We start from the raw sequence: 17,902 nt of genomic DNA on the forward strand, positions 1-17,902 counted from the left end.
TTATAATTTATGAATTAAAATTAATTTTTCTGAAGGTGTATAATTACTTTGGCATCGATGTTCTTCAAAAGAATATCTAGGTGTAATTAATGCAGAAAAACCAAAAATAAAAACCACATAACTCACTTTAAAAACAATAAATTCAAGAGCTAATAAGGATTGGACATTATTGACGCATGGTGAGTATTAACTCTGATCTCTGTTGCATTCACTCTGTTGTCGTATCTCAGGGCCTGGTTTCTTAGGACAGGAAGCCGTCAGCTGGAAATCAGCGCTTACCTCTGATTGGTCCACTTGTGAGTTTGATAGTATACGTCATCGAACGCTCATCTTGAACTACAATTGCCGTCGAACTCAACTGCAGTTGGATTACAACGTGACGTTAACCACAGAAGCAATGGCGGACAACATTTAACACCACATTGAAATCAGCCAAGATTTTGATTTTGACATTAAACATAGCTTCTTCATTAAACATAGCACTCTTCATTTAGCTCAGCTATATTGTGTTTTTTCTTGGACAAAGTCATTATTTGTTCTCAGAAACACTGGTCGACAATAACAAAATCAATACAAATTCAAAATAAATATTTGTTTACGTTATTAACGCATGCGCAATGAGAGATAATGTCTGCGTTGGACCGACTGCTCACGCTGAGCTAACAAAAAAGTATTTTTTTGGCGTCAGCTCTAAGTCAACTTTCCGCTGACGCCCAGATAAGGCGCTTGTCCTAAGAAACCAGACCTTCAGTCGTCTTCTCTCTGCTGTTTGACATTCATAGATATTACCCTATTGCAAAAACTCTTCCTCCAGAACGCGTGATTGTTGAATGAGACATCAGACCCACACTGGCTCTTGATTAGCCCTGTAGCGTTGACGCCACAATCTGTTCAGGCGCAGGATAGACAACGAAAATGTTAACATCAGACAAAATTTAGCTCCCCATTTAAATACCATGTTCTGAGATTGTAATAGAAATTGCAATTTTGCTGCATAGCTTATTAAAACAGAACTATGTTGGAATTTAAAGTAAGTGATAACTACATTAGGCCATTGATTAATTTCAGTTAAGGAAATTTAGATCTATTATCTACTTCAAGGTTGACTTCCATCTTACCTCTTTTACTTTCGTATCTAACACGGTTTAGAATACCGTTTTAATTCTATACTCTGATTGTGTATTATGGTTTGTGATGTGTGCTGTATATGCACCATTCAATTAAAACTAAATCTAGTTATAAGTAATTGATTTGGTTATAAATGTATCATTAAAGTTACAGTAATGGGCTATTGGTAACGGTCTCTATAATTATTTATAACTAAAGCAAGCTACAGGTGCTGTCATAAAGTCATTGATCAATTACAGTTGAGGAAATAAAGTTCTAAGAAGGGGTTCACTTGCCATCAGAGTCCCTTACAGATTGTTTTGTCGTTCGATCTCACTGTGTTAGTCCTTTGAGTACCTTTCTATTTTAGTCTAACTTTGAATTTGTATGAGTACTCTTTTTAGAATGAAGTTCTGAATATATGCAACATCTATATTCTGTTAAGCCTTAGAATTAGAAACACTTTATTCAAATTATATGCGTTATGATTTGATTTATATATATTTCAATGCTACTCGAAAATGCATTCGAAACAAAACAATAATAAAATTTCCCTAATGTACACGATTATAAATTTAAGTGATGGATTAATTACTGCTTTAATCCCATTATTTTAGCATCAACTCATGAAATGTATACAAAACCAAAGAAAAATATTGAACCTGCGGAACTTAAACTAAACTAAATTCAGTGGCGCGACAGCCCATAGAGGACCAAGACCTACTGTGCCCATCTCAATTTTCTTGACCTTTGGGCTCTGGGGTGCAAGAGCAGATGTTCCAGTTGGATGGTCAGCCCAACGTGGAACCCCCAGTGTTTAGTTCCCAAACATGCTTGGTACTCATTTTATCGATCCACTGAAGGGATGAAAGGCTGAGTTAACCTTGCCCTGCCCGAGGACCGAACCAAGGAGCGGAACTTAATAACATAAATAAAGCAGAAATGTAGAACAGTTTGTTTATATGAATTGTCCCCCTTTAAACTTTTATTTCTGTTTGACTTATGGCTCAGTTAATTTCAGCTTTTCAATGACCAAGAGAGAAAATAATTTTCATTCAGAAATTTTAAATAATGTAGTTAACGTTCATGCTTATAACTCACTCCTTTGATACTTCGGTTTGCAGTTCTTTGATGCCAACGCTAAAAAGAATTTCAAGGGCTTTTAATTATAATAATAATACTCATTAATGTGTTTTATAATGTTTTTAAGTCAAACATAGATTGGATCATCTTTCAAATTCCATAACCCTGAGTATGGAATTAATCGTTATTATTTGTGTTTACGTACCATTTAACCAAAACTAACCACCTCTTAGGAACTTAACTACAAATATTCAAAACTAAAGCAAGCTTCATTAGGTCATTGAACAACTCCAGTTGAGGAAAAGATCTATTTTGAAAGACTTTATACATTTCTCTTCCACCCCCTTTCTTCCAGAAAGCAAAAGGAAGAAATTGCCATATTACCATTGTGTCTTCTTCCATTCGAAATTGTCAAAATGGGAGCTACAAACCTTCATTAAAGAACTCCCGACATTCCCAGTTTCTAAAATAATGTTAACTCATAATTCTAAATGTGCATATTTAGTGACTGGGAAACCGCGACGCACCCCCCTCGCAATATTCCCATCTTTTCCATTTCCGACTTTGTTTTGTGTCCACTAACAGTTGGGTCAGCCCTCCCCCCCTGTTCCCCAATATCCCCTCAGTCTTTCAAATGAATGGCACTCTACTTTCTGACATCATTTGCAAGTGAATAACGTACCTAATGAGATGTAATGGGGGTAGGGCATTAAAATAGGGGTACCTAGGCCATTACCATGCATCTTCCTAAGGTTCGAATTGGTCGTTAATGTCCATGAAATGTCGTCTGCATATGAGGGAGGGTACGTGGTTGGGGAGGGGAAACCACGTAAAGAGGAGTCGCTGGAAAATTTTGATATTGAAAATCAAATTTCATCAAAAGTCAGCGATATTGCGTAAGGAGTTTTCTAAGAAACCGTAAAGCAAATTTTGGATTATAAACAAGGCTTTATATCTGTTTTATTAATGAATAATGTTTTTGGGTTCTATTAGTAGAATGTCAAAATTGCGAATAAACTGTTTAAGGAAAGTCATAAATTATGTAGATTTCGCGAAGTTTTAAATTAAAGCATTCTCTTGCTCATTTTTTAAATCCGTTTAAGTGTTACATAAAATTAAAATTTTTTTTTAAAGTATGAGTAACGTGAGAGAACTCAGGGTTAAATAAAATCATTTTTTCTAATTTTGACGCACATTAATACCTAAAATAATCAAAATACATATATTCCGTTACTTGTTCAAATCTTAGCAATAAGTAAAAACTCTTATTAAGTACAGAAAAGAAAAAAAAATTATACTATTTGATATTTTTTCGTATACTATTCGTGTACTAAATACAAAGGTTCTATCGTTTCCCGAATCCAGTGCTTTTTGCTATCACAATTAAACTTGTAAGCTTCTTCCAGATTTGTTAAAGTAAGTCTTTGTGTGAAGATTTGGACTATCACTTTGTTACTTTCAAACATCAATAACATTAAGAAACTGTAAAAAAATATATATATATATATATTTTGCTACTGAGATATAAGAAACCAGAAAACCCCGAACAATCATACCCTTTGTTCCAATGATAAGATTTCAATTGAGATCATTGTTCATTAAAAACTTTTGGACAATGTGAACCAGCACCGCGCAACTAACAAACTTCCTTAAAACAAACGCACCTTTAAAATCAATAAGTTTCTATTCAAAAATCACTATATGGGTCATTCTCACGAAAACTGTCATTTTTCAGTTCATAAAATCCCAAAATAGTAAAGTGAATAAAAAGCTCTGAAACTTTTTATATGAATAGAAATATGTAATGGCATTATAATAAAAGTATATATCCTATAAATTATACTTAATATTTAAATTAATTAATTTTTTAAATAATTAATTTATAATTAATTAATTTATAATAATTAATCATTAATTAATTTAATAAATTAATTTATTAATTTATTTTTCAAATTAATTAATAAGTAAATTAATTATTTTCACTATTTAAAAAGTGAGGGAATGACACTAATAGTGAGGGAATGATATTTTATTTTAATACATGTTTTTATCTAAGTTACATTTACCTAAAGTTTGAAAATGATAACATACTAAGTATATCTAGTATTTATTATAATTTAGTCTTATATATTAAATTGTTTTTACAGGTTTGGGAAATAAAATTGGCTGGCACGATTGAACAAAAAAAAAATTTAATAATATACTCATCTTGAATCATTCCCTCACTTCAGCGTCATTCCCTCACTTTATACACTAGTGAGGGAATGACGAATTCAATAAAATTTGAAAATAACAGTTAGGCCTAATTAATTTCTGAAGTCAATCACATACAATTATATTCATACAAGAAAGCAACATATAATTATCCACTTTCTCGATGAAGTTGTATTTTATTTTACTCTAAAAAATGACATGAGGGAATGACAAATGTAAAAAATTTTACCTGGTTTGATCCATTCAAATTTATTCCACAGCGAAGCTTCTTTAAGTGGAAGATGGAAACATACTGCAATTTTGTTCTATGATGCCAGTTGTTAACTTCTGAAGTTTTTATTGAAATATTTTTATTCTAAGAAGATTGCAGGTGGTAAGAACATTGTTGTGAGGGAATGACGCGAAACACTGGGGACAAAGTTTAAAATAGTACTGTGTTAATATTTTTATCAGAAATTAAATTTAAAATTCATTTTCTGAATTCTATATTTCAGTATTCTGAAATAAAAAACACGAATTTGTAAAAAAAAATTTTGTTTCAGAAACAATTTTTTTCCCTTTTTAAATCAGCAGTGGGGACAAGTGAGGGAATGACATATTGGTATATTTTAATTACCTAAAATAAATAAAAAATGAAAATTGATAATTTTATTTTTATTCTTTTGTTAGCTTGCATTCTGAAGGACACTTTCCCTGAATTTTTTTTTTTCGTAAGCTGTAAAACAAACATAAAATATATTGGGGACATGAAAATGACTGTTTTTGTGAGAATGACCCATATAACAGGTAAAGCAAGTTTGGAGAATTTGCCACTTGATGAGATTTGCTTTTTATTTTTATTTTTTCGCTGTAATTTTAAAAAAAATTGGTTTACCTTCATACCACAAAGAAAATGTAGAGTGTCCTAGAATTAATGGGACCAACTTTAAGGGGAGGTAGGGGACATCACAAGGATTCAGAAATACATAGCAACCCATGATCGGAAACATCATGGAAAAGTAGTAGGACAGGAACGAGAACTAAAGTGACACAAGACTGAAAACATCTGAAATATTTATTGGTCAAAGATATAACATGTGCTGTGGTACACGTCACAAAAGATGATAATAGTTTCCACCATTGCTGGCGATGCCTACGTCACACCGTCGGGCCATAGATTGGCTGACTCGCTCTAATACACCTATATTTTGTTGGATAACCACAGCAACACAGACGATTCTTGCAACCATAGCACTTTTCAGTGTACTCCATCGAAAAAAATACATGCAGCTTAAATTAGGAAAACGTGGTGGCAAGGTAACCGGTTAACCGCGCCCAATCCATTTTGTGAATAACACTACCTAGAGGCGAACAAAGACATTTCCGACCATGGGTTGCTACGCAAATATTCTCTTGATCTCCTTACCTCGCTTTAAAATTTGTTCCAATATTCCAGGGACACTCTGTATGTTAAAAATACTCTGCATGCCGTGACATTCAAAGTATTGACCTCATTTCATTCGTCTTACATTAGTGCCAACATTTTAAAACCTAGTCTTCTTCCAGTAAGTTGAGCTTTCTAAAGACAAACTTTTAGAAAAAGTTTTACGATTCCGAAACTAAGCATGTCAACTATAAAGCAAATTGACATCATGTAATAGTTATGTCCTTGAATTGTGAAGTTGTGTTGTAAACTATTTGAAATCTTAGCATTATATGAAAAGTAATTAAAAGGTTAAAATTTTATATCTTACTACAGATAGCTATGATTAAGGTTGGTAGAAGACAGTTATAATACTTTACCTCGTGTGACACATATTCTGGCGGCATTTTCTGAAGCATTTCTTCTGCCATTTTGCTGACTATATCTTCTTTAGTCTCCACCCCACTCGCCGAATCTTGTGGGGGTACACGGATCAAGGCATCCAAAACGTCATTAGCAGTATTAATTTGATACCTGAAACATAAATTTTATAATAAACTAAATGACTATCTATTCTTTAAACAGAATAAAAAGAAAGTAAACCATTAATTAAACAATATTAATCAACCAATATTAATCAACAATGTACTGAAAGGATTTAATTATAGACTATGTCAACCTTCATCTATCAAAAGGTACCTCCTGATAGAATCAAGTTAACATGTCTTATGTACCAGTGAATTGGTATTTAATATTTATAGTGGTAGTTAAGCAACACAACTCCCCTTCCAGAATTTTATCTGTGATAGAATTCGATGAATGAATACCACTAGTTGATTTAGGCTCTTATATCATTATATCATTTTTGCTCATTATGTTTTTTCTTCACAACATTTCGCTCAGTTGGCTTTTTTCTCAATATTGTTTATTACCGGGAGACATTATTTACTTCACCGGATTTTTTCTTCTTTGAGCAGTGAATATTTTTAAGCGAATAAACTGTTTAAATGTGGACCATCCATCTATATTGGCAAGCTCATATCACGTCCGGGTCACCATTGAAGGGATTTAATTATCGACTATGTCAAAATTCATCTATCAAAAGGTACTTCCTGACATAATCAAGTTAACATGTCTTATATACTAGTGAATTGGTATTTAATATTTATCGTGGTAGTTACGACACAGTACAATTGTACACAAAACTGTGGTAATTTAAAAAAGTTAAAACAATTATATTTTTTATTATTATTGTTGGATTTCGTCAGTATTAGACTAAGCAAAACTAATTTTTTTAAGCGTAACTCTTTTTTCATTAAATTGAGCTAAACATTGTTAGATATACAAATTTATACTACATTTGGACGAAGATTCATAGAAATTTTTCTAAATAATAAAAACACAAGAAAGAAGTTTTCTTTAAACTTTCGTTTCTCAAATACTATTTGACCGAGTTTGTTTAAAATTTGTATTTTGTCATTAAAAATTAGATTGATTAAATAGATAAAAACTATATTCTACCTCAGAAACTAACTCTATCGTCTATTATAATAAGTAATCATTAAAAAAAAATTTATTGAGATTTTCTTTTAATAAATTTTATAATTGTGCACAAAAATTTTTTGATTCACTCAAAAATTTCCCGACTTACGGTGTAATGCACAAAAAGTGAAACTAACATTAAGGGGTCCTAACCTTCGACTGCTCTCTTGACTAACTTTTGAGATCATATGTTTAAAATTGTGGCTGTTTCTTATATTTTGATGAATCTAAATCCTTTGTAAAAAATATGTGTTTATTCAGATAAAGTATATTTTTGTGTCTAATTTTGTTACTTAAATTATTGTTTAACTATTCAATTATAAAATTTGAAGTCACATTTTTTAACAATTAAGATTGACTCTTTGCTCGTGAAAATTAGATTTTATAAGAACAAAAGTCATGCAGAGAGACATTTGCGAGGTACGCATGATTACTAACTACATGACACAATATTCCGATAGAGTCCCTGAATCTAACATAGCTAGATATTTTCAACAAGAGAAAGAAAAGTTGCGGATTAAGGTAACCCAAACTAGGTAAACAAACTCCTTCTTACTCCACGTTAAAATTTCATTAATTGTGTAGAGCTGTGTTTTTTGTTTCACCAGCCGAAAAAACAAGACAAGCTACGCAAATTAGTAACTAATTGATTCATATCTGTAATTATAAAAGTGTAATTTTAAATTTAGCTCATTTGCAAATTTCAATTAAAAATAACCGAAGCCCAAATATACCTGATATATTTTTTTCCCACCGAGGTACTTACATCTTATAATATCTTATATTCTATAAAATATCAAGTATGTGTGTCATAGATTTAAAGAGATCATTATTGAAAATATATTTATAATAATTTGATAGCATTTAATAATACATAGATATTTTAAATTGTCAAGATTGATTTTTAAAGCAAAAAAAAAAAAAAAAATAAATAAATATCTTAAAATTTCATATTCCCCCAGATAAAATTACCTTCTTCATTACTCCATGTTAAGATTACGATGAAATTTTTGTTATGTTTCTTTTCGTTGAAAATTGACTCGCAGCTAAAAATGTTTCCCTATGTCTTAAACAAACCTCTTGCTTACAGTTGTTAGTATAAATCTACATTCTATTTGTGCTAACAAGTGCTAAACTAAAATGTAAATTAGATTTCATCCTCGGATTACGGAGTACCCCATCTAATTTTTGGTTCCGATATTTCATTTTATATTTTATAATCGTCGTTGAACGGCCGACCTAATTTTTAGAGTTTACAACTACCAATGTTCAACCCGTAGCCTTTTAATTTTGAACCCAATCCAGAAAACAAGGGAACTCCTGTATCAAGTATTGAGAGAATTCTGTCTTCGTCGTGGACTTCTTAATGGAACTAACTCGCATTTGAGTTACATGAAAAAGAAAACCCCGAAAACTTCCCACGGTTAGCTTGATGGCAAGAGGACTCTAACCCATGATCCGTCTAACACTAAGGATATTTTACGTCAGTATTGTGGTTGGAGCGAGCCGGTAGCGGATTCGTATCGACCAGCCGTCGATGGGATTCGAACCAGTGTCACCTCACGAGCGTTCTATGCCCTGTGCCACCATGGTTCTAGGCTCCGATATTCTGGAAAAACCTTATAATGACCATACGAAAATAAACTACAAAATTAAGAGCATTTTGTTTGAGACTATCATTAAATATATAATATGGCTCTATATATGGCACAAACAAAATATTTCAATCCGAAGTATGTAGTACTTACAGAGACTAAAACATGAAAATATCGAATTTATAATTATGGCAATATCTTAACTAATTGGCTTTTAGACATTTAATGGTAAATGTCCTACTTATAAACTTAATCATACACTTAGGCAACAAATAATAAGATAAAAGTGCAATGGGGCTTGAAAATAGTTTCTCCTTAAAAGTTTAAATAATGCTTGTTCATAAAATCAATTAAGTATAACTTTCATTAAATAATTAGATTTCCCCTGCGACGAATCACTAGATGCATACAAAATAAATTATTCCATGAATATTTATTATGTTTTTTAAGAAAGCCAAATACAAATATTCAATTAACGAAATTCGTACATAGTTTTCAACATTTTCTAGAATACTTTACTCAAAGTATCTTACCATATTTCTAAGAACGAAATAAATAAAAATAAGGATTACGTGACGCTAATTATTCATAAGTTTACTAATAAAGCAATAACAGCGAAAGATATTTTCCTAATTAAAATAAATTGGTTGGAAAAAGAATTTAAACTATCTTTGTAGTTTCTAAATAAATCTTTCAGAAGCATAATTACATTTATCAGGCATTTACTTATTAAAATTTTATGTTTAAATAATTAATTGCTTAAACAAAAACTCTTCGTCGAAAATAAAGTTGCATTCTCAAAAACAGTTAATTTAAAATATTCTAGTTTGTTCATTAATAAAACTTGCATTAATTAGTAAAAGAACCAGCGTTTTATTTAAAAGAATTAAATTCTTGTAAAATTTTAGCGATAGAGATGAAAAATATATTTCTCCAAATCAGAAAATTTCGTTATTTTTTATTGTATGAGAATAAAATTAATTATACTCTAATTTAATAAGTGGTGCACATGCTTTGACGAGTTTATTTTTTCTTTCGAAAGATCTTAAGTTTTAATTAAAAGAGATTTTTAAAATATCAATGGCAACAAAATCACTATAAAGTATAGTTTTTAATTAAATTTAACAGAAAATGAATTATTAAACGGTATACTTGTGACGTTCAACAATGAGTTTATTACTCTTTTCAAGTATTTCAAAACGATAATCATAGAGTTTAGAAATAAATAATTAAATTTCAAGATTTTTTTTTTTTCGTTTTTGACAGAACTTTTTCGTAGAAGGCTTTAAGGAAATTCATCCAGTTGAGAAAATTATAGTCTTGGCTTGTTTAAGGGTATGAATTTCGCCAAAAGCATTAAGGCGATGTTTAAAGTAATGAAACTGATGGAAAATACTGCAAAAGAATAAAAGGTGTGTAAGACTACAAAACACGGGAAACCTAGTAGCGCACTAACTTCTTTAACGATGTGCTTCAGTGCAAACGCTTCAAATTAAATGGAGAATCGAAAATTGACGTGTTTTCGATTGGTTATACCTGTCGTTCTAGATTTACACTTATGAGCTATTGGCGATTGTCAGTGTTTCCTCCTTGATATGGCACATGTTCATATTACACTACCATAATTTATAACAAAATCGGCTGTGAAACTCATGTGAATATGTATTAACAATTCTTGAAACATAATATTTCAGAATAAAAACAAATACGCGTTCAGATAAGACGGGGATTAACCACCTTTATCAGGGGATTAATCACCTGGTTACTCAATGAACAAGACCTTTTACTACCCAATAATAGAAAGTACCATTTTTTTTAGTTGTTTTAATATGGTGTCTTAAGAAGTGTGAACCTGTTAACTGGATATTACGAAATATTTCGTCATACACGAACTTCAAATGCAATGGATATGGTATTTTTTGTTATGGCAATTACTGGGGAAGAGATAATATTACTTATAACAATGAAAAAATGTCCCCATTGTAAAACGTGTTGAACAAAAGTTACTTCCCCGGTTAAAAATTTAATTTGGTAACAATATTTTGAGATAAGTTTAAAAATGTTGGATAACTGATTGTTACGTCAGCGGTGATGAAAAGAAGGCAACCACGGCCTTCTATTATCTTTAAACTATGCTAATTTCCCCTTATAATTCACGGCAAATGTTGAATGCTACTAAAGAATAGAAATCCTTCAGTAATAATTACCTAAAATTTAGGAAATTGCATATTTTTTAGAATGCATAGAAAAGACACACATATGACAAAGCTGTTACTCTCAAATTTGCGTTTTGTCTAAAATCCTAGCTTTCGTGGTAAAATGATCGTCCAAAATACAGCAGCCCACAGTTTGGTATATCGTCAAAAGCAAGAAATTTATTTCTAAAAGTGTTAAAAAAAAACAACAAAAAACCCCCCGCAAAGTTTCTACCTAAATGAGGAATCTGAACTGTGATCTAAACTATGAATATAGGCTACAAACGAGACCAATCAAACTAAAGATACTATATCAAATTATTTGGAAGTTCACGGTTTTAAATTAAGAGAGTCATTTATAGGAGTGCTCCATTAAAGCATTGATGCCTTCATTAAATGACCAATTGAGAATGTAAACTCTAATGTTACAACGGCCAAGTATTACAAGTTCATACTATACTTAAATGAAAAAGAGATAATTCATAAACAGTGCATTTTTAGAACCAAATAATAAATAAAACAAGCTGAAAACAGTCTATAACATAGTACAAAAATAAGTTTAAAAGAATTTTTTTAATTGCATTTTTACACATAGAAAATATATTTTTACGTATTGCAAAAAAATGAGCATGCGGGTTGAATAAAATAATAATAAATGATAAATACCATTAAATAATAATAAGAAAAAATATCATTCATTTTATAGTCTTGAGTTTTACCCAAAACACAAAGAAACTTTTTGATCATGAAAAACTTTTTGCGTTAAACTAATATATTATAATATTATATTACGTAATTAAACTCTTATATTATATACATTAACATAATCATGGTTATATGAAAGGGAAAACCTCGGAAACTACCCACGTTTAGTTCAACGACAAGGGAGTTTTAAGCAATGTCTTGAAGATATTGTCTGTCCGATGGTGAGAGCCGGGAACAGTAAACGAATAAACCAATCATCACTAGAAAACGAAGTCGAACTTGATCACATAATTGGGAAGCAAACGTTCTGTTCCGTTAGCTAGAGGCTTACAACCTATGGGTCACTGCCCACAAATGGACCACGGACAGCATTGTACTAAGCTGTGGAGGATGATCGAGAATCTAAGTCAGGATAAAGTTAGGGTGTATTTCATGCACATAAAATAGGCGTCTATTTGTCGTTACATTTTTATTTGTAACGTTTTCAGTACTTAAAGTGCCTCTAAGGTTTTTTTTCTTTTTTTTACAAAAAGCATGGACCGTTCAACTAAAGAGGCTGGAACCGCTGGCCTAAGCGTTTCTCTAATTTAAATCGTTCGTCATATGTGGGGAAAATGTTACTTTTTGCATACCTGATTTCAGCTCTCAGACTGCATTTCTCTAATCTATCTCCTTTTTGCTTACCTGATTTCAACTCTCAGACTGCATTTCTCTAATCTATCTCCTTTTTGCTTTCCTGATTTCAACTCTCAGACTGCATTTCTCTAATCTATCTCCTTCTTGCTTTCCTGATTTCAACTCTCAGCCTGCATTTCTCTGCTATCTCATGATTAATCTTCCATACTCACGTCCTTAGTTTTTCCATAAATAAATTCTAAAATACATACTCCTATATTTCTCTGTAAATAATATTACCCTTGAAAAGCATATTGTTGGCACATAATCAACTTTCCTTTAAAATAAATTATGGTATTTTATCTCACAATTTGTAGTTATAACAATAACAACCAGTTGTCAATTATTTTTTAAGCTCTGCATTGAAATCGACCAGTGCAGAATTCCTTGGTATCACTCAATCATTACAAAAGAAATATTCTGGGAGTAGGAATTTCTTCTCTATCCCAACAAAAACCATTCCACCAAGATCCTGGTGGAAAAATAAAGACAGAAAAACTAAAAAATCCAGTAGATTTAAAGGTTATCAAGCATTTTATAACGGGAGTGGGGGGAACCAAAGAAAGAAAATTATATTTGAACGCATTACATCAATATCACAGGACGATACAAAAACTGGCAGCAACAATACATTTCATCTGAAGTGAAGTGAAGAGGGGGAGAGAAAAGTGGACGTTTCATGGAGGAAAAATATACATCCACATAAATTCCTTCTTATTTCCGGGATAATAAAAAAAAAGGAATTTCATTTAAACGCAAATCGATTCGAAACTCTAACATGTGTGTGTGTGTACATCTCATCCAGCAGAAGATATCATTCTGTGTTTATTCAGTTTTCTTGCATTAGAAATCATTTATTCCCGGGTTATTGAAAAGTTTTAAAAGCAGAAAAGGAATTTTCGTTCTCTGGGAAAGATGTTTTGCGAGTGCTTATGGGAACGATATTTATGATTGTTCTCAGTTGATTCGATGCAGTGTGGGAGGAGTTTGGGATCCTGTATAAATTGCCGGCTATTATTGAAGATTTGGATGTCTAATGGATATTTGATTTTAAGTGAATGGATCTTTCATTTCATCAGTTGATATCGCATCATTTTTAAAAGCATATTGAGCAGCCTTTTGTGATGGTTTCGACTGTTAAGTAGGGGTTTTAAAATGTTGTCGTTGAATTTATTAATTTTCAAATTACACATTGCTTCGATCACAAAATTTTTAGAATCCTTGCTAATATTTAATTAATAACAGTTTATACCAGGTGTTCCGTTACCGCCACCCTCAATGTATATTTTTAAATCTTTGAAAATTGTGTTAAAAAATATGCACACCAGGTGTCGCAAATTTATATGTAAGAAAAAAAAATTAAAACCAACATTTGGAAATGATATTTAGGAATATTCTCAATTGATTTGGTGCAGTACAGGAAGAAATTTGGAATCTAGTAAAAACTGCTATTTTTTCTTAAATGTTTGGATGTATAATGAATATGTGGTTTTGAATAAATTAATCTTGAACACCATATCATTTATGAAATCATGTCAAACAACCTTTCGTAATGGTTTCTTCAAAATTGAATTTAGGAAATGTTATCAGCAAATTCGTGAACTTTTAAACTATACGTTTCGATTTCTTTTTCTTAAAATTCTTATTTTAAGTGGTTGAAATAATTTCTATTGGCAATAAAACTGTACTAAATTGTGCTTAAACAACTCAAGAAACAATTCCAACTTATGTCGGCCCCAGGTACAAAGCTCCAGTTCAAATTTGAGCTTTTATTGCTCGGCGGAGATAGGGACTATATCCAGTAATGGAACCCTTATAAACGATTATAGCAACTATTCTCTCACCACCTCGTTCTTTTGGAAGAATTCAGACAAGTTCCTATAGCAACTGACATCCTAACACTTACTTCTTTTCACACGAAACCCTTCCAACTACTGTATTTCGAACTCAGCTTACTTCAAATGTATAAAAAAAATCAGGATTTACCAGAACTACTAAAATCCGCAGCCATTAAATTGACTTCTTCAGACGATGATTAAAAAAATTTACAGATTGAAATTTATTTGAGGATGGGTGCCATTATAATCGATAATAATACTACTAAAATAGCCTGCCTAGCTAGCCTAGCCTATATAATCAATTTTCATAAGGAATCAGATCTAATTTTTTAGTTAATCCTTTCTCACATTGAAATATCAAAAAAGGGCTGACGACTAGGAGAAATTCGGAACCAAAGAACTAAAGAGAACATGACACTTCCCTCTGAAAATGATAATCTTTCCATTTTGAAAAAGAAACTAGACCAACTTCCTGCCCATGTTCATAACTGGTATACCAGAAAATCTGCTGTTAAGCTTTTGAAATTCAAGGTCCCTCGAAGCATCTCAACAATTCTTCGTAGACTTAGAGCTGACTCAAGGGCATCAAATTTGAAAATTGAATGAAATTTCGACCATGCTCAAACTACAATATCTGCATAGCACATCCTTGACTGACTCAACACTGCTGTGGAGGATCGACTCTTAATAACATCAATGGTTGCCTCAAATTTAAATGAACCTTTGTACAGTTTTAAGGTTTAGAGCTAATCTAAACCATTGGAATAAGTCCTATCACTAGTATAACAAATTATTCTTAGTTGGTGATAAAAATTCGAGGTATACTACGTATAATTGTGTTGAAATAATTAAACCTGAATTTTATTCAGCTAAGAGCTTTGGCTTAGCTTTAGACATCATCAACCTCACAAGTAAGAAAGCAAATTAATAAAAACGTAGTACAAAAGTTAATTAAAAAATCAAAATAAATTAATCTAGTTAACAATAAATTCATTTGTTTGTTACGAAAGAATATAAACTAGAACTAAATGAAATAAGATGATGTTAAAAAAAAAAAAAAAAAAAAACATGACTAAACCAGGTTATAAAATAAAGCACTTAAGAAACATCATACTTTTTAACTACAAAATAAAAGAAATGAGTCGTTAAACATTTTGTTAGACATTTAATCCAATCATTTTAAGGGAACTATAAACGAATCAAAATACATAAATAATGAAATTCCGCAGAACGAAGAAAAACATATAAATAATAACTTTTGATCGTAATCGAATTTTTTCCCTATCTAAGATTAAGCTCAAAACATTCAATTTTCTTTCGTTCTATAAAAGCATCTATTTTTAAGAGCATTTTAAAGCCAGCCATAATCATACAACAAGCGCATGTAAATCATTTGATGTTAATGCTCGCCAATATTTCATAGCTAAATTTTCCAGTCATTATCGTTGAAACAAAGAAATTTATGCGAAAGTTAATATTGATAAATGAATAAATGTATTTTTAAGCTATAAAACTCGGAAAAAAAGTATTTATCTGTTTAATGGCCATCCGTTTAGACTTATATAAATTTATGACATTAAACATAAAATTTTTTAAGAGAGATTTAAATAAAGCTATTGATAATTGTAAATTCTTAAATTTATTCAGGCTTTATTTTATTTCTTTAAAATAGTTGAACATTTAAATTTCATATGCATACAAGACTGTTTAAGAATTTTTTCATTTAAATTGTTGATATTTTTTTCTTAGACACAGCATAATTAAATTTGCTTACATCAATCTAATTTAATTGTAAAAATAATTAGTGAATAAGACTGAATGCTACTGAAATTGGACTCCATTTAAAGTTATGAGTAATTAGGATCCATTCCCTGCTCGCTTTGATCACCAATCCCACGATTTTATTTTTAAGTTTTTTTATAAACAGTAAACATTTTTTATATCAAAGTTAAGTATTATTCAAATTCATTAAAATATTAAAAAATGTTTCGTCGCATTTACATACATTAGGTACTGCAAGATTTAATACCGATTTTTTAAAAAAATTTATCCATAAAATTTAAATAGATTAAATTTTCTTGTAATTTCCTCCACAAACGTGCTTTTTAAATTCTTATTTAACTTTATGTTACTATAAATACTCATGAAATATTGTTTTCCGAATTTATTATTTAACATCAGAGTGGAAAGTTAATTCGTAACATCACTTTATGATTTGATTAATTATATTGTATTCATTATTTTAAATGCATATGCTAACCATACTCAGTTTTAACAAAAAAATTAGTATAAAAGTAAGGAAACCGTATTTACAGTTTGAAAACTAAAAAGCGGTTACTGCGTATGTTTATCCTAAAATGTTTTGAGCAAAGTAATATCATACAATTACTTTATATTCTAATAAAGGAAGATCACTTTTCGCTTCAAGATTAAAATTTTAAATTGAAAATAATACTAAAAACGAAGTAATAACAGAGAATAACATTAGGAAAAGATAATAAATCAAAATTTTTGGTAAATGCATACCTTTAAATGGGGACCAAATAAATGATTTACAGGTAAATATAGTTATGATTTTTAGTTATTTTATATTGGTAATAGAGTACCAAAACTATAGAATGTCCACATCTGTACTTTATTTGTGCTTTTTCCGTTATTATTCACTTTAGTCTACTTAGAACAAAGTTTACGATATCCTTTTAGAAATTGTTATTTAACCCTTTTTTCCGAGAAATAATAATAATATTACAAATATTGTGTAAAAAACTATCAATAGCTAAAAATTAAATATTTATAGAATTGATTTCTAACTATGCAGATGTATCAAAATGTGTCTTTATTTTCCAAAAAAAGAAAACGTTATTATGTTTTGTTGATCAATAATAAATGGAGTTTTGAAATATATTTTAATAGGAAAAGGTGGAAATAAAGAAGAAAGCTGTATTATACAAATTGCATCGTCTTTTAATATTTTCTAATTAATTAAACACAAAACACACTACTAAGTATCTGCAACAGTCTTTGTAATAAACCAGATATTTAATTAATTTAAAATGGCTCGTAACATCAAAACAAAACTCTTTGTCGTTTAAAAAATGATTTGGTTTATAATGACTATTTTTTTGTCCTCTTTCTAAGTTAATAAAAAAGTCTAACAATTTGAAAATATTTTAAAAGTTAAATTTAAAATTACCATAAAATTTTAAACTAAAACATTTAAATAGTGGGTATAATAATAAAACTAATTTTACACTCTTTGAAAAATTGGAGCAACGTTGAATCATAATGTTAGTACCGTAAACCATACTGTTTATATGTATATGTAACCATTAAAAATGATACAATTTTCGTACTTTAAACCATGCTGTTAATATGTATATAGATATTTTTACATGGAATCTTAAACCATAACGTAATATTAGTACTTGAAATCATAAACCATGATGTTTTTATTTTAAACCATAAACTATACTGTTTATACGAATGTATGTACGCGTTTATACGAATATATGTATGTTAATATGTAACCATAAACCATTGCAAATT

The 17,902-nt window shown here is 30.3% G+C and overlaps 1 protein-coding gene across 1 annotated transcript in view; it reads right to left on the minus strand.

Annotated features, from left to right (window-relative positions):
* Window positions 1–17,902, minus strand: part of LOC107437090 (dynein axonemal heavy chain 5) — a 156,088-nt gene that overhangs the window by 15,640 nt on the left and 122,546 nt on the right. Inside the window, exon 51 of the mRNA XM_043043611.3 lies at window positions 6,187–6,340. Within this exon, the coding sequence (XP_042899545.3) occupies window positions 6,187–6,340 (154 nt within the window). The remainder of the gene's footprint in view (window positions 1–6,186; window positions 6,341–17,902) is intronic.

Source organism: Parasteatoda tepidariorum, chromosome 2, assembly GCF_982258835.1.
Source record: "Parasteatoda tepidariorum strain Cologne lab strain chromosome 2, Ptep-v5.0, whole genome shotgun sequence".
Lineage (NCBI taxonomy): Eukaryota > Metazoa > Arthropoda > Arachnida > Araneae > Theridiidae > Parasteatoda > Parasteatoda tepidariorum.